The 27,916-nt window shown below is 36.7% G+C and overlaps 1 protein-coding gene across 7 annotated transcripts in view; it reads right to left on the bottom strand.

The window, feature by feature from the left end:
• Window positions 1–3,000: 3,000 nt before the first annotated feature.
• The window catches only part of LOC126820659 (signal transducer and activator of transcription 2), a 127,929-nt gene continuing 103,013 nt past the window's right edge, over window positions 3,001–27,916 (bottom strand). For all 7 annotated transcript variants that reach the window (XM_050548767.2, XM_050548770.2, XM_050548769.2 and 4 more), the window contains exons 15-17: window positions 16,059–16,196; window positions 9,503–9,595; window positions 3,001–6,143 (exon numbers count right to left, since the gene is read on the bottom strand). In XM_050548767.2, the coding sequence (XP_050404724.1) occupies window positions 6,042–6,143; window positions 9,503–9,595; window positions 16,059–16,196 (333 nt within the window). In that variant the 3' untranslated portion in view covers window positions 3,001–6,041. The remainder of the gene's footprint in view (window positions 6,144–9,502; window positions 9,596–16,058; window positions 16,197–27,916) is intronic.

Here is a 27,916-nt window from a genome sequence, read left to right as displayed (position 1 = left end):
GCATCTTTTATTTCCCAAAATGCTTTATCTGATAGGACCAATGATGTCACAAACACCCCTCTCTTCAAACAAAACTGTATGACTATATCATATCTAGCTAGTCCCTGCATACGTTTTAATTCAGACGATTTAATTTCATTCTAGAATTTTATAGTCGTGTAATATAATATACAAACATTAATAAAATACATTTACGGTCTTTATCGATTGGCATAAAATAGTTTTGGATGGAACTATACAAACTTGGGTAACATCTGTAAAGTTATCGCTGAGATATTAGTGTCCTACCATTATTTAATATTTTTATATGTGTTTTCCAAGGAGTTTATCAAATACTTTGTTAATGATACCAAAGGTTAAGTATGTGATATTAGGGCGAGTCAAAGGTTGTTTTGTATATGGTATGATTCATGAGTGGCTACATTTATTTTCTTTGTGAGAGTGATAATGACCCTTATATAAATTATCATTTAGCCATTTATTCACACGGCAATCCCATAGTCTACATTCTGGGTCATCATGTGACCTAGATATTGAATTGATTAGAACACGCTCATCATTTAATAATCAAATGTTAAAATAGATAAGATTTTGTATGTGCAGGACCAAAAGTCTCTACGGCCAGTATGCGATCTTCTATTAGTAGGTGCAGGAAGACCCCGCACTACACGCAAAACGAAAATCTACACGATAAACCTGCGGACAAGACAGAAAATAGACACTGCACCAAATAAACAGATATCAATTCAAGTGAATGGATCCGGGGGCCAGCCGTAAGCGTCCACTGCGCTGTACAGTCCCGGGCCTGTTATGGTACAGCATTCAATAAAAATACAAAAAAGAAAAGAAAAAATGATTTACAAAAAAAAAAAAGAAAAAAAGACGTAACAGAAATAATGCGACCAATCTTGACAGTGGTCGTCTCCTAAATGGCGATAATCTGCCAGTTGACGTTATGAGTTAGAACGTCAAACAATTTTAACAATAAGGGCGATAATCCGGATAGAATCTCGGAAAAGGCTAAAATAATGCCGAAAACATGCAAGTGACGCGAAAGTCTCACGCACGGGTTTACTAAAATTTACCCCGTAGACTGCCAGTAGTAGCACGTACGACGGGTTGTGAGCTAGGCTTTAGTTAATGAGCACATAAAATGAGAAAACTAAATTTTATGTAGTTATAGCGAGTGGTTCAATATACACTTTACGGCAAGTTCACACCAATCAAATTAAAATTATTCGACATATTACCGTTTAAGTATCACGGGTACCGCACATACAATATACACTGTTTTTATCTGATCACTATCCATACACACCACCAGTTAACTAGTGTTTATTCACGATCCTAGTAACATACTGAAATAAGCATTACCTCATTATAATCATCTACATGTACGCTACAATAATAAAACAAAGCATATTTAAGAGCTGACCTTTCTCGTCTTGAATTGTTATAGGTTACAAACTTGTATCTAGAATATTTTAGAGTGAATTTTAAAATGGCACATTATCTTTGTGTTGTTGAGAGTTGTGGAAATTTCAGCAAAGGGGGTGGATACAGTGTGTCGATGGTTTTCTTAAGTCAAAAGTAAAGACATTTCTCGATCATGAACATATCTCATACAACCGCGACAACGAACATGAATCACCAACGAACAATACACCCAACTATCAAGTTAGAATGGAAAGACTTCCATGCTACGAAAGCCCAGAAGGCTCATTCCAAATTCCAAATTCCAAATGCGAAATTCCAAATTCCAAATTCTAAATTCATGTCTTACCGATAAAATAGCAAATTGGCACCCCCCCCCCCTCAATTAAACAAATTAGAATTTATATAAATTGTAATTTTACACAATTAATTACTTCTAGTTTACCTATCTGGGGTGGATAAATACCCGTTCCAAATTACTAGATTTCAAATTCCAAATTCCAGATTCCAAATTCCAAATTCCAGATTCCAAATTCCAAATTCCAAATCTGATTCGACCAATCGGATCAGGTTTTTGCTTTTGACTAATCAGTTAGAGTATAACAATTCCAGTTCGGGTTTGCTCCGGCAGATGTGAACAGTTTGGGGCAAAGTTCCTCTGCAGTGAACAACTCTGCTACTCGGTATCCTAGGACTGGCATTATTTTTTTTTTTTGCTACAGCAGCAAATTTGGAATTTGGAATCTGGAATTTGGAATTTGGAATGAGCCTTCTGGGCTTTCGTATCCATGCCGATTACATTGCCGGTGTCAGATTAAATGAGAAAGGTATAACGGTGGGAAGAGACGTTAGGGCAGATACACCTGGCCACAACGCTAAGTTTGTATTTGATACACAATTAGTCCAGGTCAGTCCTAATTCGTATTTATGACATTGTAAAGTCAAAAAAAAAAAAAAAAAAAAAAGAAAAGAATATTACAAGGTTTGTCTGAACTTATAATTATCTTTGATCCGGCCGACATACAAAGGATAATTACCTAATCAGCGGTCTTAAACCCGCCAGCACTCCTAACATCGGGGTGTTTATTAATTTATGATCCTATATCTGTACAACTTTTAGTCAATATTGATTAATCTGGGGCCTGTTTCACAAAATTTTAACTAAGATAAAATCCAAATTTTAGTAATTTGATTGGATAATATTAGGTTGATTTTAGTGCTTAGCCAATCAAAATTGAAGTATCTACTAAAATTTGGATTTTATCTTTAGTTAAGATTTCGAGAAACAGTGACCAGAGGTATTACCGACACGTGTACACTTGCCATATTTTAATATACACAAATATAGCCAAATGTCCCTTTTCAAACAATCTGTTATTTAATTAGCCCAAATTTAGTTGTAGGCCTACTGTAAATTCTAACATAGTGAGATATTTTTCCTATTTCATTTTTAACGATCTATTTCAGAGTAATGAAGTCAAATCCAGCATCCACATGGAGAAAGACATACATTTGGCTACTCAAATCGGTATAAATGGATCCGCGAAAGCCTGGTGAATATGAAGCTAAAGGTAAATTTGCTTTATTTGTAGCTTGATAGAGTTTGGATCATCATAAAACATACACATTGACATATAAAAATTGACATATAAAATTTGACTATAATGTCAGACTATATCTTGGAAGGTCGTTGGAACGAAGTAGTTTTTAAAATAAATGTTAATTATAGCATTAGAATTATTAATGTTTCTTGCAGGTTTGAAAACAAAATTGAGGGCACTTGGAAAAGAAAAAAACACTGTGACAGCATCAATCTCTGTATTCCAAATATAACGAACCATCTCTATTGGTGTGCTGCAACCAGAGACGAAGTCGATTCGACGCAGTTGCTTCGGAATGAAACATTGTTGTCAATCACATCCAGAATTACCACCACAAAACCATTTCGTTTCGCGTAAGCCCACAATTAATTATCTCTTGACTGCATAGATGTTCGTAGCACCGTCGATAACAATTTGACACCCATCTTGTTGTCTTCATAGAAAGCGAATTATTGTACAGTTTTACTGTTGGCTTACTCCAATTCATTCTGATCAAAAGGACACGGGAAATGTGGCTACCGCGACTGTCTTTGTTATGGTAGGATAAAACAAATTCGAAATTGGATCTTAAATTAAAATAAATTACAAAACAAATTTGTTTTATGTAATAAGACAATTAAGGAATCAGTCAGGCGTTAATGAATACATACCCCGGCTGTATTATAAGTAATTAAGGAATAAACATTCCGAATTGCATTAGGTCATTGTGACGTCACTGGCGTTTGGGGGGGTTTAGAGTGTTTTCGATAATTGGCTATGTCGTTTTCACGAGAGGTCTATATTTGCGACTTTGAGTGAGATGGCTGATTTAATTGTAATCAGATTGGTGTGAACTTGCCGTGAAGTGCATATAATAACCACGCTACAAGTACAGAAATTTCGTCTGGTGACTTTATGTGCTCTTTAAACTCTACACAAATTTTCAAAAGCATTTACAAACTCATCCATGTTTGCGGACATTTACACCGAATTTACAATATATGCTGAGAAATGGTCTACACCTTAAAATCAGATGAAACTACATTTAACGGAGACGCTGAAGCCTATAATATCGATCGAGAATCCTGAGATTAGTCTAAAAGTAAAGCTGTTAAAATGTTTTGTACTTGATGTTATTAGCTATAACAGGTTTACTTTCAGACTAATCTCAGGATTCTCGATAACTAAATATCGATCGATATTAACACGGTAACAACTTAAATGTTCGATTTGATACCCATTTGACGTTTGAGTATATCAATCCAAAAAGAGAACATGCTACTGTTCTGAAGGTCTTCTATATCGTGTAAAAATAAACCGGTTATGTCGTATTCCCAAACAGTTAATATTTGTTATATTTATAGGCCTATATAGCTTTTGCTCTGATTAATCATTTCGAAACAATAGAGAAGCCGATGTTCAGGAATAATGTACGTGTATCTTCAAAATGTCAATTTATCAAGTCCCGTATCATACCTTGACAGCATTATTTTAATATATATTTTAGGTTTCGTCAAAATCGGATAAAAATTAAGGGCTCTAGAGGATCCACAAACTTTATACATAATTCACATTTCACGTAAAAGGCAAGGGTCATAACCAAAGAAGTCCTCCAAGATCTTTGGACCCTTAACATATATAACTTATGTTTCATCTGCATCGGACCAAAAACATTGCACTTATTTCACAAGAAAGGAGGCTATAACCCAAGAAGTTGCGATCCGATGCGTCAAACCCACCCGAGATCATTTGGAAATAAACATACTTTATAAGTTTCATGAAAACGGATAACATGCGTGACCTCTAGACTGTCCACAAACAAATGCGAACGGACGCCCTGACGTCCAGGCGTATAAAAATCCCTTCAATCGGTCCAGCGGGTAAAATTCAGTGAAAGTAAAGTCGAAACTTTTTGAAATTGCTAACCTGCTTTTCTTATTAAATGAGTCTAACCGGAAACCTATGCAAATTTTAGCGCGTATAAGCCTCACTATTAAGGGCAACATGTCACCTGCTCTTTGGTAATATATAATTGAAATTAAAGATGGCGGCTCTTCGGGCATTTATTATTTATTGTTTAATAAATGCCTGAATAAATATGTATTATGCTATTATCTATTCATGTCCGATATCACCAACTCTAAACTCCGACCAAGATATACTGCTATTTTATTTGTTGTAAGCGTATTTTAATATTAAAATCATTTTAACCTATACTTATATTTCCTTCTTCATAAAGAATATAACAGTTCAGTGTAAGATTTTACCTTGTCAAAGATGACCTAATTAACCTCGAAAGAATATATCCTTAGTTATTATATACATCTTATGCTTTTCTGGCACACTTTCCACCAGTGCCGGACTGGGGGGTCGAAGGCCCACCTGTCAGGTCATTTACCAAGGCCCACACAAGTACCCGACGAAGGCGTGTCACGAGCGCGGTCCGAGGGGGGTCTTTGGGGCTCTCCCCTCAGGAAAATTTTAAAAATTGACAACCGCAAACCCATTTTCCAAGCATTTCAGACCAAAGCAGTAGAAGGCAAATGTTTGATTTCCTGATACAATTAGATAACAGAATGACCTAAGAGCACTATTATTAGATGAATTTGAGAATTCTAGTACACTTCTTTTTTGGTGTTGTTTTTCATTTTTTCCTATCTTCTCTTTCTCCTGTCCTGTCTCCTGTCCTCTCCTTCCTTCTTTCTTTTCTTTCTTTCTTTTCTTTCCTCCCCCTCTCCTTTCTTTCTCTCTTCTTTTTTTTCTTTTTTTCTTTTTTCATTCTCTTTTTTCTTTTTTCTTTATATGCTTAGGCCCACTTTTTTTAAAATGAGCTTAGGCTCACGGACAGGTGGACAGGTGGGCCCAGTCCGGCACTGCTTTCCACTCTGATGTACGACAAATTCTGCGATTGCAGACAAAGTATTATATTTAAATGGAAATATACTTAAAGTTTGTTTTAAAAAAAACAACTAAAAAAACAACCCAAAACACCCCCCCCCCCCACCAATAAAAAGACTCGAGTTTGTCTTAATTTCTCTTAATAGGATTATTCGGTGCCTTGGTTGGGTTGGCAGAAATGGCGTTTCTCAATCTCTTCACATATTCTTGTCCCCAATCTCTTAACAGATTCTGGAAATACAGAAAATAGAACGCATGTGACCAGTGCTAGATTTAGATGAAGAGAGGCCCTAGTCTATTCCACTTTTGAGGCCCATCCTAATCGCCACCCTCACGACTAGAGGAAGATAGACATGTGCATTCAACAAAATTAAGCAAAGCCGATGATGGTGGCGGATGTTTAAGACTACAGTGCGTGTAAGAATGACTTATGTACCTTGACCAGACGTGCCCTAGATTTTCAGGCCTAAGACTCAGCTTGTCAAACCTATATGAAATCCTGCGCGGTATGTGATAAGTATTTTACTCAAAACAAAGGAACTTGACGATAACAGGCCTACTGGAAGTCGAAATTTGACATATTTAGCTATCTGAAGACCACAACACACTAACGCCTATTGTTTCGGAGACAATTGAATTTTTCCGTATAACAATAAATCGATGTTTTATGTCAGATTGGCTTTTTAATCAAGACTTTATCGAAGACCTTTCCTCTCTTTATTAAGAATTGGTAATTCTAATTCTTGATTTTATGCGTTTTGTTCTAATTGTAATTTAAATCAACATTTCGAGAACTAAATCAACATTTGTACAAAAAAATCAACATTTCAACATTTGTATAACAAAATCAACATTTGTACAAAAAAATTAACATTTGTACAAAAAAAATTAACATTTGTACAAAAAAAAAATCATCATCTGTTCCCTAAATTATATATTTGTCGCATAAAATGCACCATGTTTCTTGAAAATTATGGAAGGGTATCGCTGCCAATATTAAATGCTCTGCTAAAATGTCTTTTCTACTGATTACGTGTAAAAAGTACAATGTACAATGGCGCGTCTACATTTTACATTTCCCTCATTACATTTTACATTTTGCGTTCTGTCGCATTTCATTTGATCTTCACACTTTCTACATAGCTAGCTTGGAGGTCGGGTGTTCGATCCTTGCATTGGCCGAGAAAGTTCATTCAGATTTTCCGGCGTGGTTTCCCCTTGTCACTGATGCAGGATGGAGGGCCTGACAAGGACAGCTGTCTAGTCGTTCGGATGGGACGAACAACCGAGGTCCCGTGTACACATTGGCGTGCACGTAAAAGATCCCTTGGCAGTTGGAATTCGATATAAGAGTAGGCCGTAGTGCCGCTGCCCGCGCAAAATTTCCCTCATAGCACACTGTATGGCGTATGCCCGTCTTCATTAGCCCAGGTTAGGAGCAGAACAATAGGACGTTAAACCCCAATTCATTTCATTTCATTTCTACATAGGATCTTACTCAGAGCACTAACTATGATATGCAAATGTAGGATATCACATGACTTAACATATACGGAAACTAGGCCGAGATCAACCTGGCAAACTATAAGCCAGCACACCATAAGATATTTACATTGTCTGTGATATCACCTCGGTGGAAGCAAAATAAAGCTATTTCACACACACAAAATATACCCCACGATATTGAGGCAATCAACATGGCAACCTATAAGAAATTCACGGGACGACCGTGCCTGCAATAAAATCATGTGATTGGTATGGTTAATCCGAGCCTTTGACAAACAACATAAATTGACAGTATAGTCTATATTTAGCAATTAGGTTAGTGTCGGACAGCGACACATTTCTTTCGACAAAACAAGGAGGATTTTTCTTTCTCCAAAGTACGTAATTATGAATGTGCTAGGAAATAACTGGTTGATTCAAAGAGCCATAGAAACATACCTTCCAGTGATGTATAACACGATAACTGGAATTTCGTATTAAGACCCCTATTTTTGACATTTTAATTCCCGCCACCGACCCCACACCCTCTTTCTAAATCAGTGGTTCTCAACCTTTTTTGCCAATGGCACACCTTGGAACACATGAAAAAATAGCGGCACACCTAGCTAAATAAATATAAAAATATTTGAATTTTGTAAAAATAAAGTCATAGACGGCATACGACCGTAGACACGGACTAATCATTGACACACAAAATGACTGAAACTAAATCAGTAGACACCAGTGAATACTAAATTGGGATCACGTGATTTTTCGCATTTTCTTAGTGTGACGTTCGAAATTTCGCGGCACACTTATGAAGATCTCGCGGCACACCTGTGTGCCGTGGCACACTGGTTGAGAATCACTGCTCTAAATCTTAGTACAGGCTAATTAACTTTAATACATTTTTAAAAAAAAACGTATGATCATTGTGCCCAACAAATAATGAATATACATGTAGGCTACTTAAAGAGAGGAAAGAGTATACATGAACGTGCTTTTCACTGATGTGTAACATGATATCGTGAATATCGTATTATGGTCCTTATTTTGATATCGCATACCCCCCCCCCCCTATCCGTAATATAGTTTAGTACCATTTAAATTTGATCGTTTTTTCAAGGTAAATTTCTTATAGTGTGCCAGGTTGATTTCCACTTATCGTGTGCTGGCTTATAGTGTGCCAGGTTGATCTCGGCCTCGTTTCCGTATATGTTAATAAGTCACGTGATATTCTACATTTGCATATCATAGTTAGTGCTCTGCGTAAGATGCTATGTAGAAAGCGTGAAGATCAGTTGAAATGCGACAGAACGCAAATGTAAAATGTAATGAGGGAAATGTAAAATGTAGACACGCCAAAAAACAGACTTTTCCAATCAAACATTTGTCATTTGACATATTACCTTTGACGTTTTACATTTAACTTTGGCCTTGGAGGTATTTTGACTTCATCAATACCGGTTTTAGGACATTGTACATCGTACTTTTTACATATAATCAATGGAAAAGACATTTTAGCAGAGCATTTAATATTGGCAGCGATACCCTTCCATATATATATATAACATAGAGTTGAAATGTCTTGCGCATAGGAATTGGGAATTGTTATTTAACAACCTGCGCCTAAAAAGATTTATTAAAAAAGCATAATTTAATATTTAGATAAAGAGTTAGCCGTTTTTGCTATAACAGTTCCAAAATAGATAATGCAAAATTAATAGATTGAAATTTCATTCAAATTACTTCATTCTGAGCGAAGTTATCAATGTTTGTAGTGTTGACAAGATGTGTGCATGTATTTTTTATTATCGTAATCAACGCACTGATTTTTCAAGACTTAGCCTAGCTTCTCAATTTTTAAATTAAATAATTAAATGACCAACCGTTCTAATCTACTTAAAATCGGATCCATCAAATGGTATCGAGAGTTGATTATGGTCTTGACAAGTTAATATATGTATAATTAATAGTTTATATAACATTTAAGGCCTAAAGAAACACCTGCAATAGGCATAACTAGCTCTTGAATAATGCCTTCTTAATCAGCGATGCTGAATTTATACTTATCCTGGCTGATAATCGAACAATTTATATTTTACCTCACAATACTCATATGATCTTCTTAACCTTACATGAACTGTTCTAAATTCAGCATCAGAGTAAACATATCTCGCTATTTCTCCTGGCATAGGCTGAAACATAATTAAAACATAAATCTTCTTTTTTTACTGCATATTGTCTGATATTACCTTTACATATTGAAACAAGGGTTTGTTTTAGTAATATTTTTCTGATAGATTCGGAAATCGCTAAAACCACCAGATGTTAATTTGTTTTGTAAAATAAATCCGACTAGAACTCCAAAGAATACGGACGTGTGTCGGTTACGTCAGGTCACACCATGCATTATTGAGTATAGTAAGATCCAATACCTATAGAAAAACCTGTCATTTTGAACTCTTAATACAACCTGAAGTTATACTTCAAGACCAAACACTTTGATATTAATTGTTAGTAGACACAAGGGTCGTGATATATGAAAAGGTCAAGGGTCATTAAAAGGTTAGGTTACCAGTTAGAAGTTGAAAAGTCGAAGAAAATTCAAAGTGAAACCGGAAGTAAACGAAATCAATATTCAAAACTCGGCTCCCTGAGGATTGTTGCCTTTTGGAGTAGGTTCGAAAATCGGAATCAAAATGGCGGCTGAATATCGATTTGAAGATTTTTTGTAAAATCCAATATGGCGGCCCAACAGTTGAAAATGTAATGGAACGAGGTCTCTGAAAATGAAAGACAATACCTGGGGCTAACACTACTATATGTCATTTTTATACGCCCCCATTTTCATGTGGACGTATATTGTCGTCGCCCACGTCCACCCGGACGTCTGTCTGTCCGTCTGTCTGTCCGTCCACAATTCGTTTGTGGACACTCTACAGGTCACAATTTTTATCCGATTTTGACGAAACTTGAAATATAGGTCTGTCTCCCAAAGATCCCAGTTCCTTTCGATGTTGGTATGTATCGGAACATAACGTCATGGATTATGACCCCTGATTCTACGAAAAATCACGTTTTTAGCTTGTGGAGACTCTAGAGGTCACACTGTATGGCATATGCCCGTCTTCATTAGCCCAGTTCGGAGTAGAAAAGTAGGACGTTAAACATTTCATTTCATTTCTGTAGAGGTCACTATGTTAATCTGATTTTGATGAATCTTGAAATGCATGTGTATAACCTAGAGATCTTGGTTCCTATCGATATTCGCGCATATCGGACCGTAACTTCCTGAATTATGGCCCCTGATTGTACGGAAAATCGCGGTTTTAGCTTGTCTAGAGGTCACAATTATTTTCCAGTTTAAAAAACCGTTCGAATATATCACCGTTACACCAAAATGTTGGTTGAGTTCGAATTTCGTGAAAATCGGACCAAAACTGCAGGACAAAATGGCCGCCTCTCGTACGCAAACAGTGTAAACATATGGTATATCAAGGTTGTGGACCCTCTAGAGGTCACAATTTTAATCCGATTTTGATGAGACTTGAAATACATGTTTATAACTCAATGATCCTGGTTCGTGTCCATATGCGCGCATATCGGATCGTAACTTCCTGAATTGCCTTTGATTGTACGAAAAATCACGTTTTTAGCTTGTGGTCCGTCTAGAGGTCATAATTTTTATCCGATTTAAAAGAACGTGTGAATATATCACCATTACACCCCGATGATGGATGAGTTTCAATTTCGTAAAATTCGGACCAATACTGCTGGACAAAGTTGCCGCCCCTCGTACGCAAATATTGTAAAAATATGGTATATCAAGAATGTGGAGCCTCTAGAGGCCACAATTTTTATCCGATGTTGATGAAACTTTAAATTTATGTTTATATCACAAAGGTCTTGGTTTCTTTCGATAATCGCGCATGTTCGAACGTAACTTCCTGGATTATGGCCCCCGATCGTTCGAAAAAATCGCATTTTTAGCTTGTGGGCCCCCTAGAAGTCATAATTTATAATCATTTTTAAAAAGGGTTTAAATGTATTACCGTACATATCAATGAAGGTTGAGTTCGAATTTCGTAAAAATCTGACAAAATGGCTGCTCCTTGTACGCAAATAGTGTAAAAGTATGTAACACCAAGGTTGTGGACACTCTAGAAGTCACAATTTTTATCCGATTTTGATGAAACTTGAAATGTATTTTTATAATCCAAATATCGTGGTTCCTTTTGATATTTGCGCATATCGAACGGTAACTTCCTATGGTCCCTGATGGTCCCTGATTGTAAGAAAAATCACGTTTTTAGCTTTTGGACCCTCTATAGATGTCACAATTTTTATCCAATTTAAAAAAAAGGTTTAAATTTATCACGGTTTAAATCGTACCAAATTGCCTGATAAAATGGCGGCTTCTTGTACGCAATAGTGTAAAAGTATTGCATACCAAGGTTGTGGACCCTCTTGAAGTCACAATTGTTATCCGATTTTGAAAGAACTTAAAATATATGTTTATGTCCCAAAGATCCTGGTTCCTTTCGCCATTTGCGCATATCAGACCGTAACTTCCTGGATTAAGGTCCCTGATTGTACAAAAAAATCGTGCTTTTCAGTTTGTGGATTCTCTAGAGGTCGAATTTTTTTTTATCCGACTTTTAAAACTGTTTTAATATAAATGGAGAGAACATATCATGTTCGGGGAAATCGGAAGGCCTCAGTAATTTCCGGACGTTTCCGGAAGCCGTCACAAATTTTTTTAATACGCCATGTGAAGGCATCGATGTGTTCCTTATTGCTACTAAGTTTCAACTTGATAATCAAATAGTGACGGGGATACGTTATCTTGAATATCGAAAAAATTAAAAAGAAAACTTTCGGAAGGCTTTGATGCTAATATTAATCGAACGAACTTACGAATTTCGAAAAACCGCCAGTCAGAGCCCAAATGGGATACGTCCAAAGAATCCAAAAATGAAAACCCGAAGAAGATTCGTTGAGAAATAATTTTTTGTCCCATCCGTAAAACACATCATCTTTGTCAAAAATATTTAATAAACATATTCACAGAGGCCAACAATATCTACGTTGACAGAATGTTTGCACCAGGTACAGTTTGAGCTGCACAAACTGGCTAAATCCCTCAACCCCCCCACCCCCCCACCCCCAAAATAAAAACAAAAAACAAAACAAAACAAAAAACTAAAACTTTCGGTATGTCACGTCACGCCACGCCTTGTCACATCAACATTCAAGTCACACCATGAATTATTGAGCACAGTAACATCCAACCCCTATTAAAGTGGAAAAGCCTGTGATTATGAACTCTTAATAAAACCGGAAGTTATACTTCATGACCGAACTTTTTTTTATATTAATTGTTAGTAGAGTTCGGGGTCATCATACATACAAAGGCCAAGTGCCATGGACAGTTTAGGTCACCATCTAGAAGGTGAAAAGTCGAAGAAAATTCAAAGTGAAACCGGAATTAAACGGCTCCCCAAGAATTGTTGCCATTTGAAAAAAAAGAGTTTTCGAAATAGGAATTAAAATGACGGCTGAATATCAATTTAAATGTTTTTTGTAAAATCTAATATGGCGGCCAAGCTGTTGAAAATGTTATGGAATAAGGTCTTTGAAAATGAAAGATAATATCTAGAGCTAACACCACCATTATGTCATTTTTGGTCTATTTTTAAAAGGGAGAGAAATATTCATGTTCGGGTAAAATAAGAAGGCTTCGGTAATTTCCGGAAGTTTCCGGAAGCCGTCACAATTTTTTGAATATGCCATTTTGAAGGCATCGATGTGTTCCTTATTCCCACCAAGTTTCAACAGTCAGAGCCCATATGGGATTCGTCAAACAAATCCCAAAATGGAAACCCAAAGAAGATCCGTTGAGAAATAACCGAGATATGAGCAATCTGATGTTATTTTTTGTCCCATCCGTAAAACACTTTCTGTTCGTCAAAAATGACCCAATTTATATTTAATAAATAGATCCACGGAGGCCAACCAATACCCTCACCCCACCACCACCACCAAAAAAAAAAAATAATAATAAAAACACTTACAGAAACATGTGTTTCGACCGAAGGTCCAAAACACGTAATTCCTTCAGCAAAATTAATTCTCCGGTTATAAGAAAAATAATAACCAGAATGTATTACTGTAAGTTTCCTTGGAAGGGGCGGGGATATGTTAACGAAATAAATTTAAAGATGAATTACTTTTCATATACGCTCTTATTCAACTACGAATGGGTCATGCATCATTTATTTACATGTCTTTGTCATTGAAACTTTGTAATTGCTTTCGGTAAGAATTTTAAGATTTTAATTTCAAATTTGCTGGGATTGTTTGACTAATCCTAAAGATAGCCACACCCACACAGCAGCTTTATCTAAACTGCAGGTTATCCGAAAGGAAAACTTGGATGTTTTCATTGTTTTGCAAACTTGATAAGGATCCATGATTTTTGAAGAAATATAATCTCTATTGTGTTGACAGGCTTTTCCGGACACATAATATATCTCTGGAAAGGAAAGTCCTACATTGCTGAAAGGAACAGGTTGGGATAACTCCAGAACAGAAAGTTGTAGAATGTTGAATATCGATAGGTTCGTGCTCACATGACGAAGGGGGATAACTCCGGAACTTTAAGTCGCGAAACACTGAATATCGAGAGAGTTCATCCTCTCGTGACGCAAATTAAAAGAAATCCAATAAAAAACAACAGAATCTACCGCGTTAATAATATTTTCGGAAAAGGACGATAACTCCGGAACGAAAAGACGCGGAACTGTGAAAATCAATAGGTGTCATCCTCTCATGACCCCAATTCTTCCCACCAAATATGAAAAACATCATAGGGTTTCGGAAAGTCGCACAACACTGAATATCGTGAGTAACACATTGGCTTGCTAGCCTGGACGTCCCGTGTTCGACCCCGTGCCAGTGGTGTAGGACGGAGGGCCTGGTAAGGGACAATGTATAGTCGTTCGGATGTGAGGAAAACCCGAGGCCCCGTGTACACATTGGCATGTACGTAAAAGAAGCCTTGACAGTTGGAATTCGAAATAAGAGTAGGCCAATAGTTAAAATTTCCCTCATTGCACACTGCATGGCAAATGCCCGTCTTCCTTAGCCCAGTCGAAGCAGAAAAGTGGGACGATAAACCCCATTTTATTTCATTTCCTCCCATGACAAAAATGCTTCAATCCAAGTTCGAAAAAAATTGTTGACCGACGGACCGACGGACAAGGTGACGATATAATACGCCCACACTGAAATATGGGCATATAAAAATGAACACTATAGAAATTCTGCATCAATTACTCGCACCGATGTTACCCTTGTCGTGAAAATCTTGTAATCTCTCTCTCTAGATTAACAGTTATTAAGATTTTTATTTTTAACTTCTTGGGAGTGAAATTCAATGAGCGATCAATAATTGCTCTCGTTGTCGAAATTTCCAGAGAAACTTGTTTTTAAAATTCAAAAATGAAAATGGTGATAACCTTTATAAACAGCTTGTATGGACGTTTTATCTGACTATGCCTACCGGTGGTGCAAGTTACAATGGTGGTTAGCCTACTTTTGAATCGAATTTTAGGATCGACAGATCTTGCTTGAATGAGTTCGATATTGGTGCGCAACTTTTTGGGTTACGGTCCTTGCCTTTTTCGCAAATTGTGTAACACAGTTTGTGAGTTTTCTAGTGTGATGAATTGGCAACATGAGAGCATGAAACCAATCGACTCCCATCTTCCTCTGGTGGTCCGTTAGGGACGAACCCTATCTATACCAGCATTTTGCGTCACACAACCTTCCGTTCTGGAGTTACCCTCCCCAGCCCCCCCCCCCCCCCGCCTTCTGCTGAAAACATTCTAAAGGTTATAGAGGCTACAATTTTTAACAGGCGTATTTCAAATTTGGTGTGTATCATTGGGGGGGGGGGGGCTATCTATATTCGGCGTAAACCCCCCTTTCCAAACCACCGTGAGCGCAATCGAGGCTACAGTTTGTTATTCGATGTGAAGCATTGGGGCAGTGAGAGAATGAACCCTATCGATTTCCCTGTTCTCCTTGAAATTGTGGGCGTATCGTTTGGTTATAAAAATGAAATAAAATGTTTGGTTATAAAAATGAAATGAAATGGGGTTTGACTCATGGAGCCACCGCAGTTCCCAATTGATTATAAAAGTGTAAGCGTTGTGATAAATCTTTAAGGGGGGGGGGGGCGGGCATTATTGAGGTGACGGGAGGAGCTAAATTGGACCTATCAAGTTCTGTCCAGGGTGCATGACATCGTGTTTCTGACAGTGAAATGTTTTCGAAACCAACCCTCTACAAACACCCTTCTCTAGAAAGCATGCTTCGTCAATGAAACCTTAAAATAGGCCATGCTACTTACTCTTGATCCTGCCGACAGGGACAATAGTGCACAAACACAGCCGAGCAAAGAATAAATAAGAGATGTCAACCAAAAGATCCCTGCTCTGCAGCTGCCCCATTTGACAATCGACAGATAAGGTTGTACATCAATAGAGTTCCAGGGTTAACGTTTTGAACATGGACACGGTTATTAGTTGACATTTTTTCAGCTATGCAATTAGCGTTATCGATACAGCGACAATTCTATATTTGTCCACCTACCATCATTGGTCTTCCTCGTGGGACTGACGATCTTCTTACCAAAAATAACATAATAGTAGCAAAAACCTTTAGGTTTAATTCGGCATTATCTGGTAATGAACTGGTTGATAATCCATAATCTATAGGTTTTAATAATAACTGAAATAATAATAATATATTGATATATAAAATGTGATAACTGGAATATCGTTAAAATAATAACAGTTATAAATACATAAGTCACAATTCTATCATATTCTTAAAGAAATGGCCCGAGAAATCTCTCTCTGGCCATTGCTTGATTGGCTTCATATACTTGAGCTTTCCCGTTCAGTCAAATCTATCCCAAGTACAGCAACATGACAGACCTTCACTTAATCTGGGTCTTCCCTCAAACTTTGAACAGTGATTTAAGGTATTAAAAACGGTGAAAGTATGTTCGTCTCCAAACAGTATTGTTTACAAATGTAATGCCAAAAAAAAAAAAAAAAAAAATTGCAGTTCACAAACACATTCTCCTTACTATTTGAGTGTGTGACTACAGCAACTTGAAAGTGATCCACTAAATAGCCTTTTTTATGTGGTTTTGCAATCGAAATCAAACCTGAGATGGAAAACAAATAATGATAATGCATGAAAAAGTGTAGCACCATCCAAAGGGAGAGTGAGAATGAAATGGGGTTTAACGTCCACTCGACACAAACTAGGTTATTTCAGGACTAACCGTAGGGGTCTTTAGCAGAGAAAATCCACGAGGTTGGACAGGCGACCCTACTCCTTGTCATATTCAACCCGGAAATGGAAACCACGCCAGTTGACTCAATGAGATATCTTATGATACAACGCGCCAGTGCGTTACCAGGGAGTTTTGTCTGGACAGTAGTGCTAAGGCCTACTCATATATTGAATTCCAACTGCCAGGGGATCTTTAAGTGCATGCTAATGTGTACATGGGACCTCAGAGAGAATGCATGGCATTTATCATCCAATCGACACAAACTAGGTCATTTCTGGACTAACATATATGGTTTAATTTTATTTCAATAATTCGCTTGCCTGTAGGGGTCTTTAGCAGTGGGAGGAAACCGGAGGACCCAGAGAAACCCATGAAGTTTGACAGGCGACCTTACTCCTTGTCATGTACAACCAGGGAATCGAAACCACGCCAGTTGACTCAATCATACCTTATGATACAACGCGCACAAGCTAACCATTTGGCCATCCAACCTCGCGCCAGTGTGCAGTGCTCAGGCCTACTTTTATATTGAATTCCTACTGCCAGGGGAGCTTTTACGTACATGCTAATGTGTACATAGGACCTCAGTTTTTCATCCCATCGAAACGACTAGACAGCTGTCCTTGTCTGGCCCTCCGTCCTGCACCACTGACAAGCGGAAACCACGTCGGAAAATTCTGATGAGCTTTCTCGGGCAACACTGTGAGCGAACCTGTGACCTCCAAGCAAGCCAACCAGTGTCTTATTCACTTAGCCACTGTGGCAAAGGGGTCATAAATATAATTCCACAAAAAAAACTGTGCAGTTCACAAACACATTCTCCTTACTATTCGAGTCTGTGACTACAACAACTACTCGAAAGTGGTGCGAACTGTAAATTTTATTTTGTTAAACTATCGTAAGAAAAGAAACATATTGAATATGCCTGTCAATATTCTTTCTCTGTCAGAGCAGCTAAAATGTGAAATTGTCTTACAAAAACTATTCGTGAGTCCTCTTCCATCCAGAACTTAAAAACTAATTTATTTCAAAAAAGAGAGAGAGAGAGAGAGAGAGAGAGAGAGAGAGAGAGATGGGGTTTAACGTCCATTCGACACAAACTAGGTCATTTCCGGACTAACATATGGTTTAATTTTATTTCAATAATTCGCTTGCGCGTAGGGGTCTTTAGCAGTGGGAGGACCCGGAGAAAACCCACGAGGTTGGACAGGCGACCCTACTCCTTGTCACGTACAACCGGGGATTCGAAACCACGCCAGTTGACTGAATGACAGGTCGTATGATACAGCACGCACGTGCTAACCATTCGGCAATCCAACCCCCCAAAAATGGTTTTGAACTGGGTGTTTTTGTGACTGCGCTTAGAAATACTCATGTGTAATGAAGTGCTATAATTGAACCATAATAATAATATAGTAGGCCTAGTGGACTCCTCCGTCTCATTTTGGTTGAATGTTAGTAAATTTGATGGCTAATTAGATTTAGGACACTCTGGAATATTTCTAGGCTTGGCTTCATGTAGCCTGTTTTCCATGCATACAAGAACTAGCCAATTAGAAGTTAAACAAAATAAAATCTGCCCCAAATTATTACAATATTTTTTTTATTTCATTGCCCGAAACAACTTTACAGCCTGAATGGTAATTTGGGAGCAGCGTTTATGTCTGCATGGGTGGTTATTGAATTTATTAAATTGATTAACTTTTGCACAATAAGTAAATATAAATCATCTTAATACCCCAAAATGCCCGTGTTTCACGGGTTTTTTTTAAAAATAAAAGCCGAGTCAGACATGTTAAAGGCTCAATACCACTCTTGTTGTAACTGAATAATATGTCCCAATCTTTATTCTGGTCAACAAATTGTACTATTTTAGAATATTTCAATTAATTAATGATACAAATTTCATCTTAATACACCTTATTTAAAAATTTTGAAAAATTCAACATAATGGTTTGAAACGTCTAACGTAAACCTTTTCAAATGAAACTTCGATTTAAAAATATTTTCGAACCCTCTGGACAAGTAAAATAGGATGTAATGGATAATTTACACAACAGGTAGGACACTTAAACATCTAGTACTTAGATAGAGATATTATTTATTTTCTGGAGCTTTCAAGCCAGCAAGAGTGTTATTGTCCCTTTAATTTAAGTGGCCTTTCAAACCAATTTAAATTCGGTCAAAATTTGTAGAAATTTAGATATTATTTTATTGCGTGTGTGTACAATTTGTTATGTGTCTAAGCTCTGTTACCACAAAAATATATTTAATTTAGTCCTTATAGTAGATTCTATCACACGTTTGAAAGTTGTCCAACGAATATATATGTTGTAGTTTGACCTAGATAAATATAAGACTGGGAAAGTAAATATTAAAACAATTCCGACAACTTAAAAAGTAGATACCTATATTCGCAATGGAAATAATATTTCAAAAATCGGGATTATTTAATTTGATACAACTGAATAAAATGGCTGTATTCGATATATTTCAACAAACATCAACAAAATGAGTTTGGCTACTGCATCCGTCGTGATCCGAATAAAGCTGTACGTATGTATATTATATCATGTGCATGCTTTAAAAAGGGTCTCTGAATCATATAATAATTTCTTAAATTTTACTATTCATAGACATAAAATATTACGTAGTTATAGCCTACATATAAAATATTGAAGTGCGTAGGCCTACAGTTGATAGTCGCATAATCTCCGTTGTTATAAGAAATCTACGTATATGTGCCGCCATTTTGGGTCAAGGTCAAGATAAATTACTGTCAATGCAATGTTAATGAATAACTACATCGATAGATTATTAAATGTAATTTCTATTAACGGATTTCAATGTTAGGTGGTCTATGTTTGTTGTCTTTTTCAGTATATTGTCCACATTGATTAAACTATCATTATTAAAATCATTTTGATTCTTTTATATTTGTACATACTTTTTCACAACTCTGAACCCGGAAGCGAGGTATTCTGGGAATGTTATTTCAAAGATGGCGCACGTATTGGATTTTATTCGTGGAGTGCATTAGAAATGTTCAATATACAGCTACTTGGATTACACAAACAGAGAAAAATAGATTATACCAGTTAAATTGAGAGGTTTTATTTGAAAGTAAGTTCTTTCTTATATCCCCGACTGCTGATATACACGTATACTGAGACTACAAATTCAGCGATATGAAAAGAACTTACAATAAAATGTAATAGTAGGGTGACCCACCATAAATAAATATCTCCATATATCTCGACAATTTCGCCACAATATTTATATATATGCCAAGCCTCAAATCAGTTTCACACAATTATAGTCACTAAATAAACGATCATGTTGTACTTAATAAGCTATGACCATTAATCATCTATAAATAATAGACTGAAAACTGGTTCCATGTGTCGTCCATAACATCCAGACACTTTTGAGTAAAAGATAGGTTACGTGCCCTTGTTTTGAAATTAGTCTCGCTTAACCAGTCTATCGACCATTCTAGGGCTGATTGACAGGTCGGGATAATCAAGACTACTTTTTTACGAAACATAACAGAAAGCTAGAACAAGAAATTGAATTTAGAAATGAGCACGTTAGCTAGCTCAACAATTGTTTTAAGAAGCTTGTAAAAGTAAAATGAAACTACTGCTAGTATCATGTTCCTGTCTAACCCGTGTGTTTCTGAGATATTATTTGTACTAAACCAAAAGATGCCGCTCTTAACGGTACAGTTAATGATAAAGCGATTTAAAAAAATGAAACGAACGTAATTTCTAAATCTGCTGTAATAACCAAGAAGCTTAATTTTACTGCTATTCAAAATCGTCAACAATCATTTTTTTACGGCTGTAATAGTTGATAGATTTGTAGAGAATTGCACGTGCCATGGCTATTTATAGTATCATACTGTCAGAAAGTTGGCCTCGACACGGCGAATGTGCACGCTTCAGTGGTAGTCTCGAACTATCAGCGGTTGACTGTATTTCTGTAGGTGCGTGGGTCACCTTAGTAATAGTAATAATACTAATAAATACTATTCACACAGATGTAAAACTATTTCTATGTCCTTATTTTCTAATTTTTCACCGTAATTCTTATTTCTGTAAGAGGCCAGGTTACGAAACAGCTTGCTTTTGTGAAAATAAAACAAATTACTATCAGTTTATTACTGTACACATTTGCATTTGCAATCCGTCTTCATTAGCCCAGTATATGAGCAGAACAGTAGGACATGAAATCCCATTTCATTTCATTTCATTTGCACTTTTTGTGGAATTAATAATTACTTAGACCTTTTGGACTAAAAAAAATATGTCCTCACTACTCAACGCTGCAGGCTTTGGCACATGACAATTTTACTTTCGTAGCATTGGCAACACTTTAATCTCAATCTTCTCTGATTCTAAATAAGCAGAAATATAGCAAATTCTTCTGTAACACTGTAATCAACCAGAACGTAATTCCAAACTTGACGTCTCCCCCTTGGACCCCAGTGCGTTCACTGAAAATCCGTACTGAATTCCGGCCTGCAACCTAACGTTTCAAGCGTGAAGGACATAAATCCACGAGTGATAAATTATGCTATTTCTGTCTGGCGTGTAATTTGAAAAAAGTACCATTGAAATTCAAAATTATTGCAACCACTGCACACGTACATTAGCCACATATGGCAACTTGATTGGGTCAATTTGACTCGCATACTGAGTCACTTCACTGCTTACCGTTATAGTAGTTGTCTCCCTTGCATGTCGGGTATCATCGTTATTATCGAATTACCGTATACGGAAAAAAGGACAGTTAGTACTTATTAAAGTAAAGTCGCTGCGTGCAAGGTAAAATTGTCATTACAAACTGGCGTGCAAATCTAAAGAAAATTTGCGTGCACCGATCTCTGAAAAAAATTACTTATGCGTGCACCGGACATACTCTGCAGGCAGGGGCCAACGTACAGTCTTTCAAATGGGACGAAAAACCAAGGTATTTTATACACATTGGTGTAGGATGTTAAACCTAATTTCATTTTTATTTTGGAGTATAAAAGTTGCTTTTATTGTATTTTTTTTTTCACAGATCCTATATTTGAGCATCATTGGTGAAAGTTATAAAAAGGTTGATAAGGGCTTTGTATATGGAAGCTAGATGACACTACTACTTATCATAACAACTATTTGTCACATACCGACTTGTGATTGAAACCATGCCACTGAACTCAATAACACCCCTCAATAACACTCGTCTATGAAACCACCCAGATGACAAAGAAATAAAGACTTTTTAATTATGTACCGAACTCATATATGTATCTATGGTAGCACAAAATTCACCAGAATGTAGGCCAAAGCTTTACTTTACAAGCAGTGGGCCTAAAATATTTTCCGTCTGATCTTGTAAGAGTCAATTGTTTATGAATAGTTTGCCTCAAGCAGATATCCTGTCACTGTGTTACAATATTATATAACAACTCTTTGGCTTAAACTGAGTTGTATCAGTGAGTTGAGAATCTACTGCAGCCAGTATATGGGAACCTTTTTAATCCCTTACAAATTCTTCAAATATTTGTGATAGATCAATCATAGCAAAGATGTGTGTTAAAATTATATTTGTAATGTGTTTAACAAATTCTATCACACATGTAATATTGGTGTAATTAAGTATATACCTTATTTTCAATATTGTTGCCCTGACTGTTTGTTTGTCCAAATTAGTTTGTGATTGTGAAGGTGACATTTTTATACGCTAACATTTTCATGTGGACGTATATTGTTGTCGCCCCTGTCCGTCCGAACGTCCATCGGTCCGTCCACAATTATTTGTGGACACTCTACAGGTCACAATTCTTATCCGATTTTGACGAAACTTGAAATATAGGTTTATCTCCAAAAGATCTTGGTTGCTTTTGATATTGGCATGTATAGGACCGAAACTTCATGGATTATGGCCTCTGATTGTACGGAAAGTCACGTTTTTAGCTTGTGGGCCCTATAGAGGTCACAATTTTAATACGCCCACATTTTCATGTGGACGTATATTGTCGTAGCCCCGGTCCATCCGGACGTCCGTCCACAATTGTTTATGGACACTCTACAGGTCACAATTTATATCCGATTTTGACGAAACTTAAAATATAGGTTTATCTCCAAAAGATCTCGGTAGCTTTCGATATTGGCATGTATCTGACCGTAACTTCTTGGATTATGGTCCCTGATTGTACGAAAAATCGCGTTTTTAGCTTGGGAATCCTATAGAGGTCACAATTTTTATCTGATTTTGTTGAAACTTGACATGTAAGTTTATAACCCAAAGATCTCACTTCCTTTCGATATTCGCGCATATCGGACCGTAACTTCCTGAATTATGGCCCTTGATTGTACGAAAAATCGCGTTTTTAGCTTGTGGACACTATAGAGGTCATAATTTTTATCTGATTTAACAAAACGTGTGAATATATCACCGTTACACCCTAAGGATGGTTGAGATCGAATTTCGTAAAAATCGGACCAAAACTGACAGACAAAATGGCCACCACTCGTACTCATATAGTGTAAAAATATGGTATATCAAGGTTGTGGACCCTCTAGAGGTCAAAATATTTTCTTCTGATTTTGATGAAACTTGAAATGTAGGTTTTTAACCCAAAGATCTTGGTTCCTGTCAATATTCGCACATATCGGATCGTAATTTCCTGAATTATGGCCCCTGATTGTATGAAAAATCACGTTTTTAGATTGAGGTCCCTCGAGAGGTCACAATTATTATCCGATTCAAAAAAAAAAGTTCAAATATATCACCGTTACACTGTAATTTTGGTTGAGTTCGGATTTGGAGAAAATTGGACGAAAATTGCCGGACAAAATGGCCAGACCTCGTACACAGTTAGTCTAAACATCTGGTATATCCTGTCGAGGTCACAATTTTGATCTGAATTTGATGAAACTTGAATGCATGTTTATAACCCAAAGATCTTGGATCCTGTTGATATTCGGGCATATCGGATGGTAGCTTCCTGAATTATGGCCCCTGATTGTATGAAAATTCATGTTTTTAGCTTGTGTTCCCTCTAGAGGTCACAATTATTATTCGATTTAAAAACAACGTTCAAATATATCACCGTTACACCGTAATGTTTATTGCCAAAATTGCCGGACAAAATGGCCGACCCTTGTATGCAAATAGTGTATAACATCTGGTATATCACGTTTGTGCTTTTGATATTGGCATGTATAGGACCGAAACTTCATGGATTATGGCCCATGATTGAACGAAAAATCACGTTTTTAGCTTGTGGACCCTATAGAGGTCACAATTTTTATACGCCCACATTTTCATGTGGAGGTATATTGTCGTAGCCCCTGTCCGTCCGGACGTCCATCTGTTTTTAGCTTGTGGTCCCTGTAGAGATCACAATTTTTATCCGATTTAAAAAAAACAAAAAACATGTGAATATATAACCATTAAACACTAAGATCTTGGTTCCTTTTGATAATCGCGCATATCCGAACGTAACTTCCTCGATTATGGCTCCTGATTGTTCGAAAAATCGCATAATAAAGGTTGAATTCGAATTTCGGGAAAATCGAAATGAAACTGCCTGACAAAATGGCCGCTCTTTGTACGCAAATTGTGTAAAAGTATGCAATATGAAGGCATTGGATACTCAAGATTTTAACTAGATTAGACCGGCCTGCCATTTAAAAATTTAATTAAAAAATGGGAAAGTGAGGCCAAGTCTCGAATATACCCGTGCCCTTATTACCACAATGCACACATCGTGTCGAAACTACAAACTGTGATAACTTGGCCGTAATTTGAATGAAATTTTCATTTTATATTATTTATTTTTGAACTATCATAGCAAGAATGATCAGCTCTTTATCTAAATCTTACAGAATGTATCGTTAATGTATCCCCCCCCCCCCCCAACTGGCTACAAAACCTGTGAACACTGCCCTATAATTTTTTCGCATTTGTTTCAAAGTTGGTGTGAAGCATAGATATTCAGTATTCCACAAATTTCCTTTTCAGTATTATCCCACCTAGTTCGAAAACCTTTAGCAAACGTGATAGAGGCTGTAGGTTCATTTTTTTTGGATCAAATTTGGTCAACGTCACAGTTTTCCTTTCTGATATACTGCTGAATGTGTGGGCGTATTTCCACATTTTCAAAGTTTTCTTCGAAGACCGTTTCCTAAATTGTCACCAACTTAATGCTGTGGATAAACTGTTACAATTTAAATGTATACTTTTGTATTTTATTACATTATATATACGTATTTTTTGAATAAAGTATAGATACTTGTAATATATTTTGTTTAATAATTATGTAAGTTGTGCTGGGGTTTTTTTTGGCGTTTGGTTGCAATTACATTTAGAATTCTGAATGGTTATTGATAAATACATGTATAGAGAGAAATGGGGATTAACTTCCACTCGAATCACACTAGGTCATTTTGAGACTAACATGTGGTTTAGTTTTATTTCAATAATTCATTTGCACGTAGGGGTCTTTAGCAGTGTGAGAAAAACGAATGACCTGGAGAAAACCAATGAGATTGGGAGGCTACCCTACAAGTGGGGAATCGAAACCAAGCTACCTAATTCAATGAGGGGGGTTGGATGGCTGAATGGTTAGCGTGTGCGCGCTGTATCATAAAGTCTGTCACTGAGTCAACTGGCGTGGTTTCGATTCCTCGGTTGTATGTGACAAGGAGTAGGGTCGCCTGTCCAACCTCGTGGGTTTTCTCCAAGTCCTCCGGTTTCCTCCCACTGCTAAATACCCCTACGCGCAAGCGAATTATTGAAATAAAATTAAACCATATGTTAGTCCCAAAATGACATAGTTTGTTTTGAGTGGACGTTAAACCCTATTTCTCTCTCTCTCTCTCTCTTAATTCAATGACGGAACTTATGATGCAACGAACATGCGTTAACCGTTTGACGACCGAAACCTCTAGGACGAAAAAGATAGAGAGAAATGGGGAGTACGATTCAGTTTCAGTTCAATAATTGTTTGCGCCAGGAGTCTTTAGCACTTCATATGGTTAAAGAAGATTTGGTTATTGGTTGACTAAATTTTACAATTAACCACCAATAATAGATTATATTAAAGGTTTTAATTGCTCATTTGACATTAGAATTGCATCCGAAAATGATGTTCATTTAATGTTAGATTTACGTTAAAACGGTCGGTTAGATTTCCATCATTTTAACGAAAATTTAACGTCAGGAAATGACGTTAATCTAATGTAGAGTTTACGTCATTTTCTGACGTAAAAAACACTGAACACAAAGAAGCAAATGAGAAAATGTAGACCGTCTCGAAAGACAGCGGTCTGCACAGAGTAAAAATAACCAGAGTGGCAATTCGCATTACGTCCTATAGAAACACAGAGAGGTGCAATGCATCTTGGTAATTGTCTAATAAACACGACAGTTCGCTCAACGACGTTACGAGATCTACATCATATGACAGCTATTATTCGGTGTGCATGGAGGTGTATATATTGACTAGGGTGTATGGTGGTCGTGCCGACTAAGGAGGTTAGCAGCCATTTTACAACCGGGAGATTTAGCCTACGTTGGCATACCAACATGCCGGAGAGTTGTTGTTGTTGCTTTGGTTAATCCAATACAATGTCAGGCGAAAAGGAGTGGATTATCATTTCATAATTAGGCATGATAAGTTATAAGTGAAATAGTGATCTAATATAATCATGATAATAGTCTAAAATAATTTAATAAACACAGCAAGAACTTGAAGACACCGAACACTCGAGTCGAAGTCCACGCTTGAGGCCGGAAACTGGGCGGGCCCATTCACTTAATTTATTAGTACTGATACTTTTATTATGTAGTAATTACAATGTCCGTGTGTTTAATTATTATGGAAATTGCGCATATCTGTCATTGTACGAAAATTATCGCTGGGAGTAGCCTAAGTCTGCTTATTGGAGTGGAGTGTTTATTCACAGACATGCACTCACTGGCCAGTAGTTGCTTTGTTATCGGTGAGTTTTACTCCCTCGATTTAATAAATTAGGCCGACATTGTGTACACAGGTGTACAGAATAAAGTGAAAGTTTCTTGCAATATCAGTTGATGTTTCTTTTTTTTTCTTCAGAAAACCCGCTTAAAACCCGCGAACTATAGTTAAGAAATGGTTAATAATAATAAGGACAAAGTCATGAAAACTTCATTCCCAGTCAAATTTTGTAAATAAATTAGGCCTGATATTTGTTTTAATCGATGCTACTACTAAAATCTCATTAAATTAGTCTTATTTTTTTGTAAAATTTAATATAGCGCCGTATTTTTCAACCAAAGCAAAGAAAAAGCAAACACCAGATCATGGAAATTGAAAACCATATAAGCCTACTAAGGCTTTGCTAGCCCTGTTTATATTTTCCTTTTTTTTAAAAAATATTTCCCATCGGCATCAGACATTATTTTACTGGTAAATGATAGAAGTATTATTTATTTATTTATCACCAGTTATCATCTAGACGACGTTAGAGTTATGTCAATCAAGCAGTCCTTTCATTTCAAATCGTCCAACAAATTATTTAGATCTATCCCAAATAAAGTTTTATGTGAACTACGAGGCGCAATGTTCAAAATTTAGCCGAACACTTTATAGATCTGGACTTTCGAGGACGTTCACTTTGCTCAATTAATAAAATAAACATGATTTCGTCAGGTCTGCATTACAATTTACACCATGTCCACGGTTTTCATTATGCTTTACTTTATGATGATTATGATAGAGTTATTCTTAATAATAAAGCCCCAAAAATTAGCAGTTGACCAAAACGATTTTGTTTTTAGGACAGTAAGGTAAGACCTTTCAATCATCATTTTTTGGGTTGAGATTGTTGAATTAGAACTGCTTTTTAATGGGCTTGTCCGCCCTCGTCAGTCTATTTTCCTTTATTTACATAGCGTTCATTCGGGAACTTCTGTCATTCTTTCCCGGTTGAAACAAGGCGGTTGGTCTCCAGTGACGGCCCACGGCGTTTACGTTACGTCAATGGGAATCACGTGACCACAATACACTCTAGTCAATATATACACCTCTATGAGGTAATACAAACACGGTCGATTTGGCTTTTTTTGTACTAGTATTAGTTGACTACAAAAGTTCTTGCTGAAA

The sequence above is a fragment of the Patella vulgata genome, chromosome 5, assembly GCF_932274485.2.
Source record: "Patella vulgata chromosome 5, xgPatVulg1.2, whole genome shotgun sequence".
In the NCBI taxonomy this organism is placed as follows: Eukaryota; Metazoa; Mollusca; class Gastropoda; family Patellidae; genus Patella; species Patella vulgata.
This window is presented reverse-complemented; position numbering and strand designations above follow the sequence as displayed.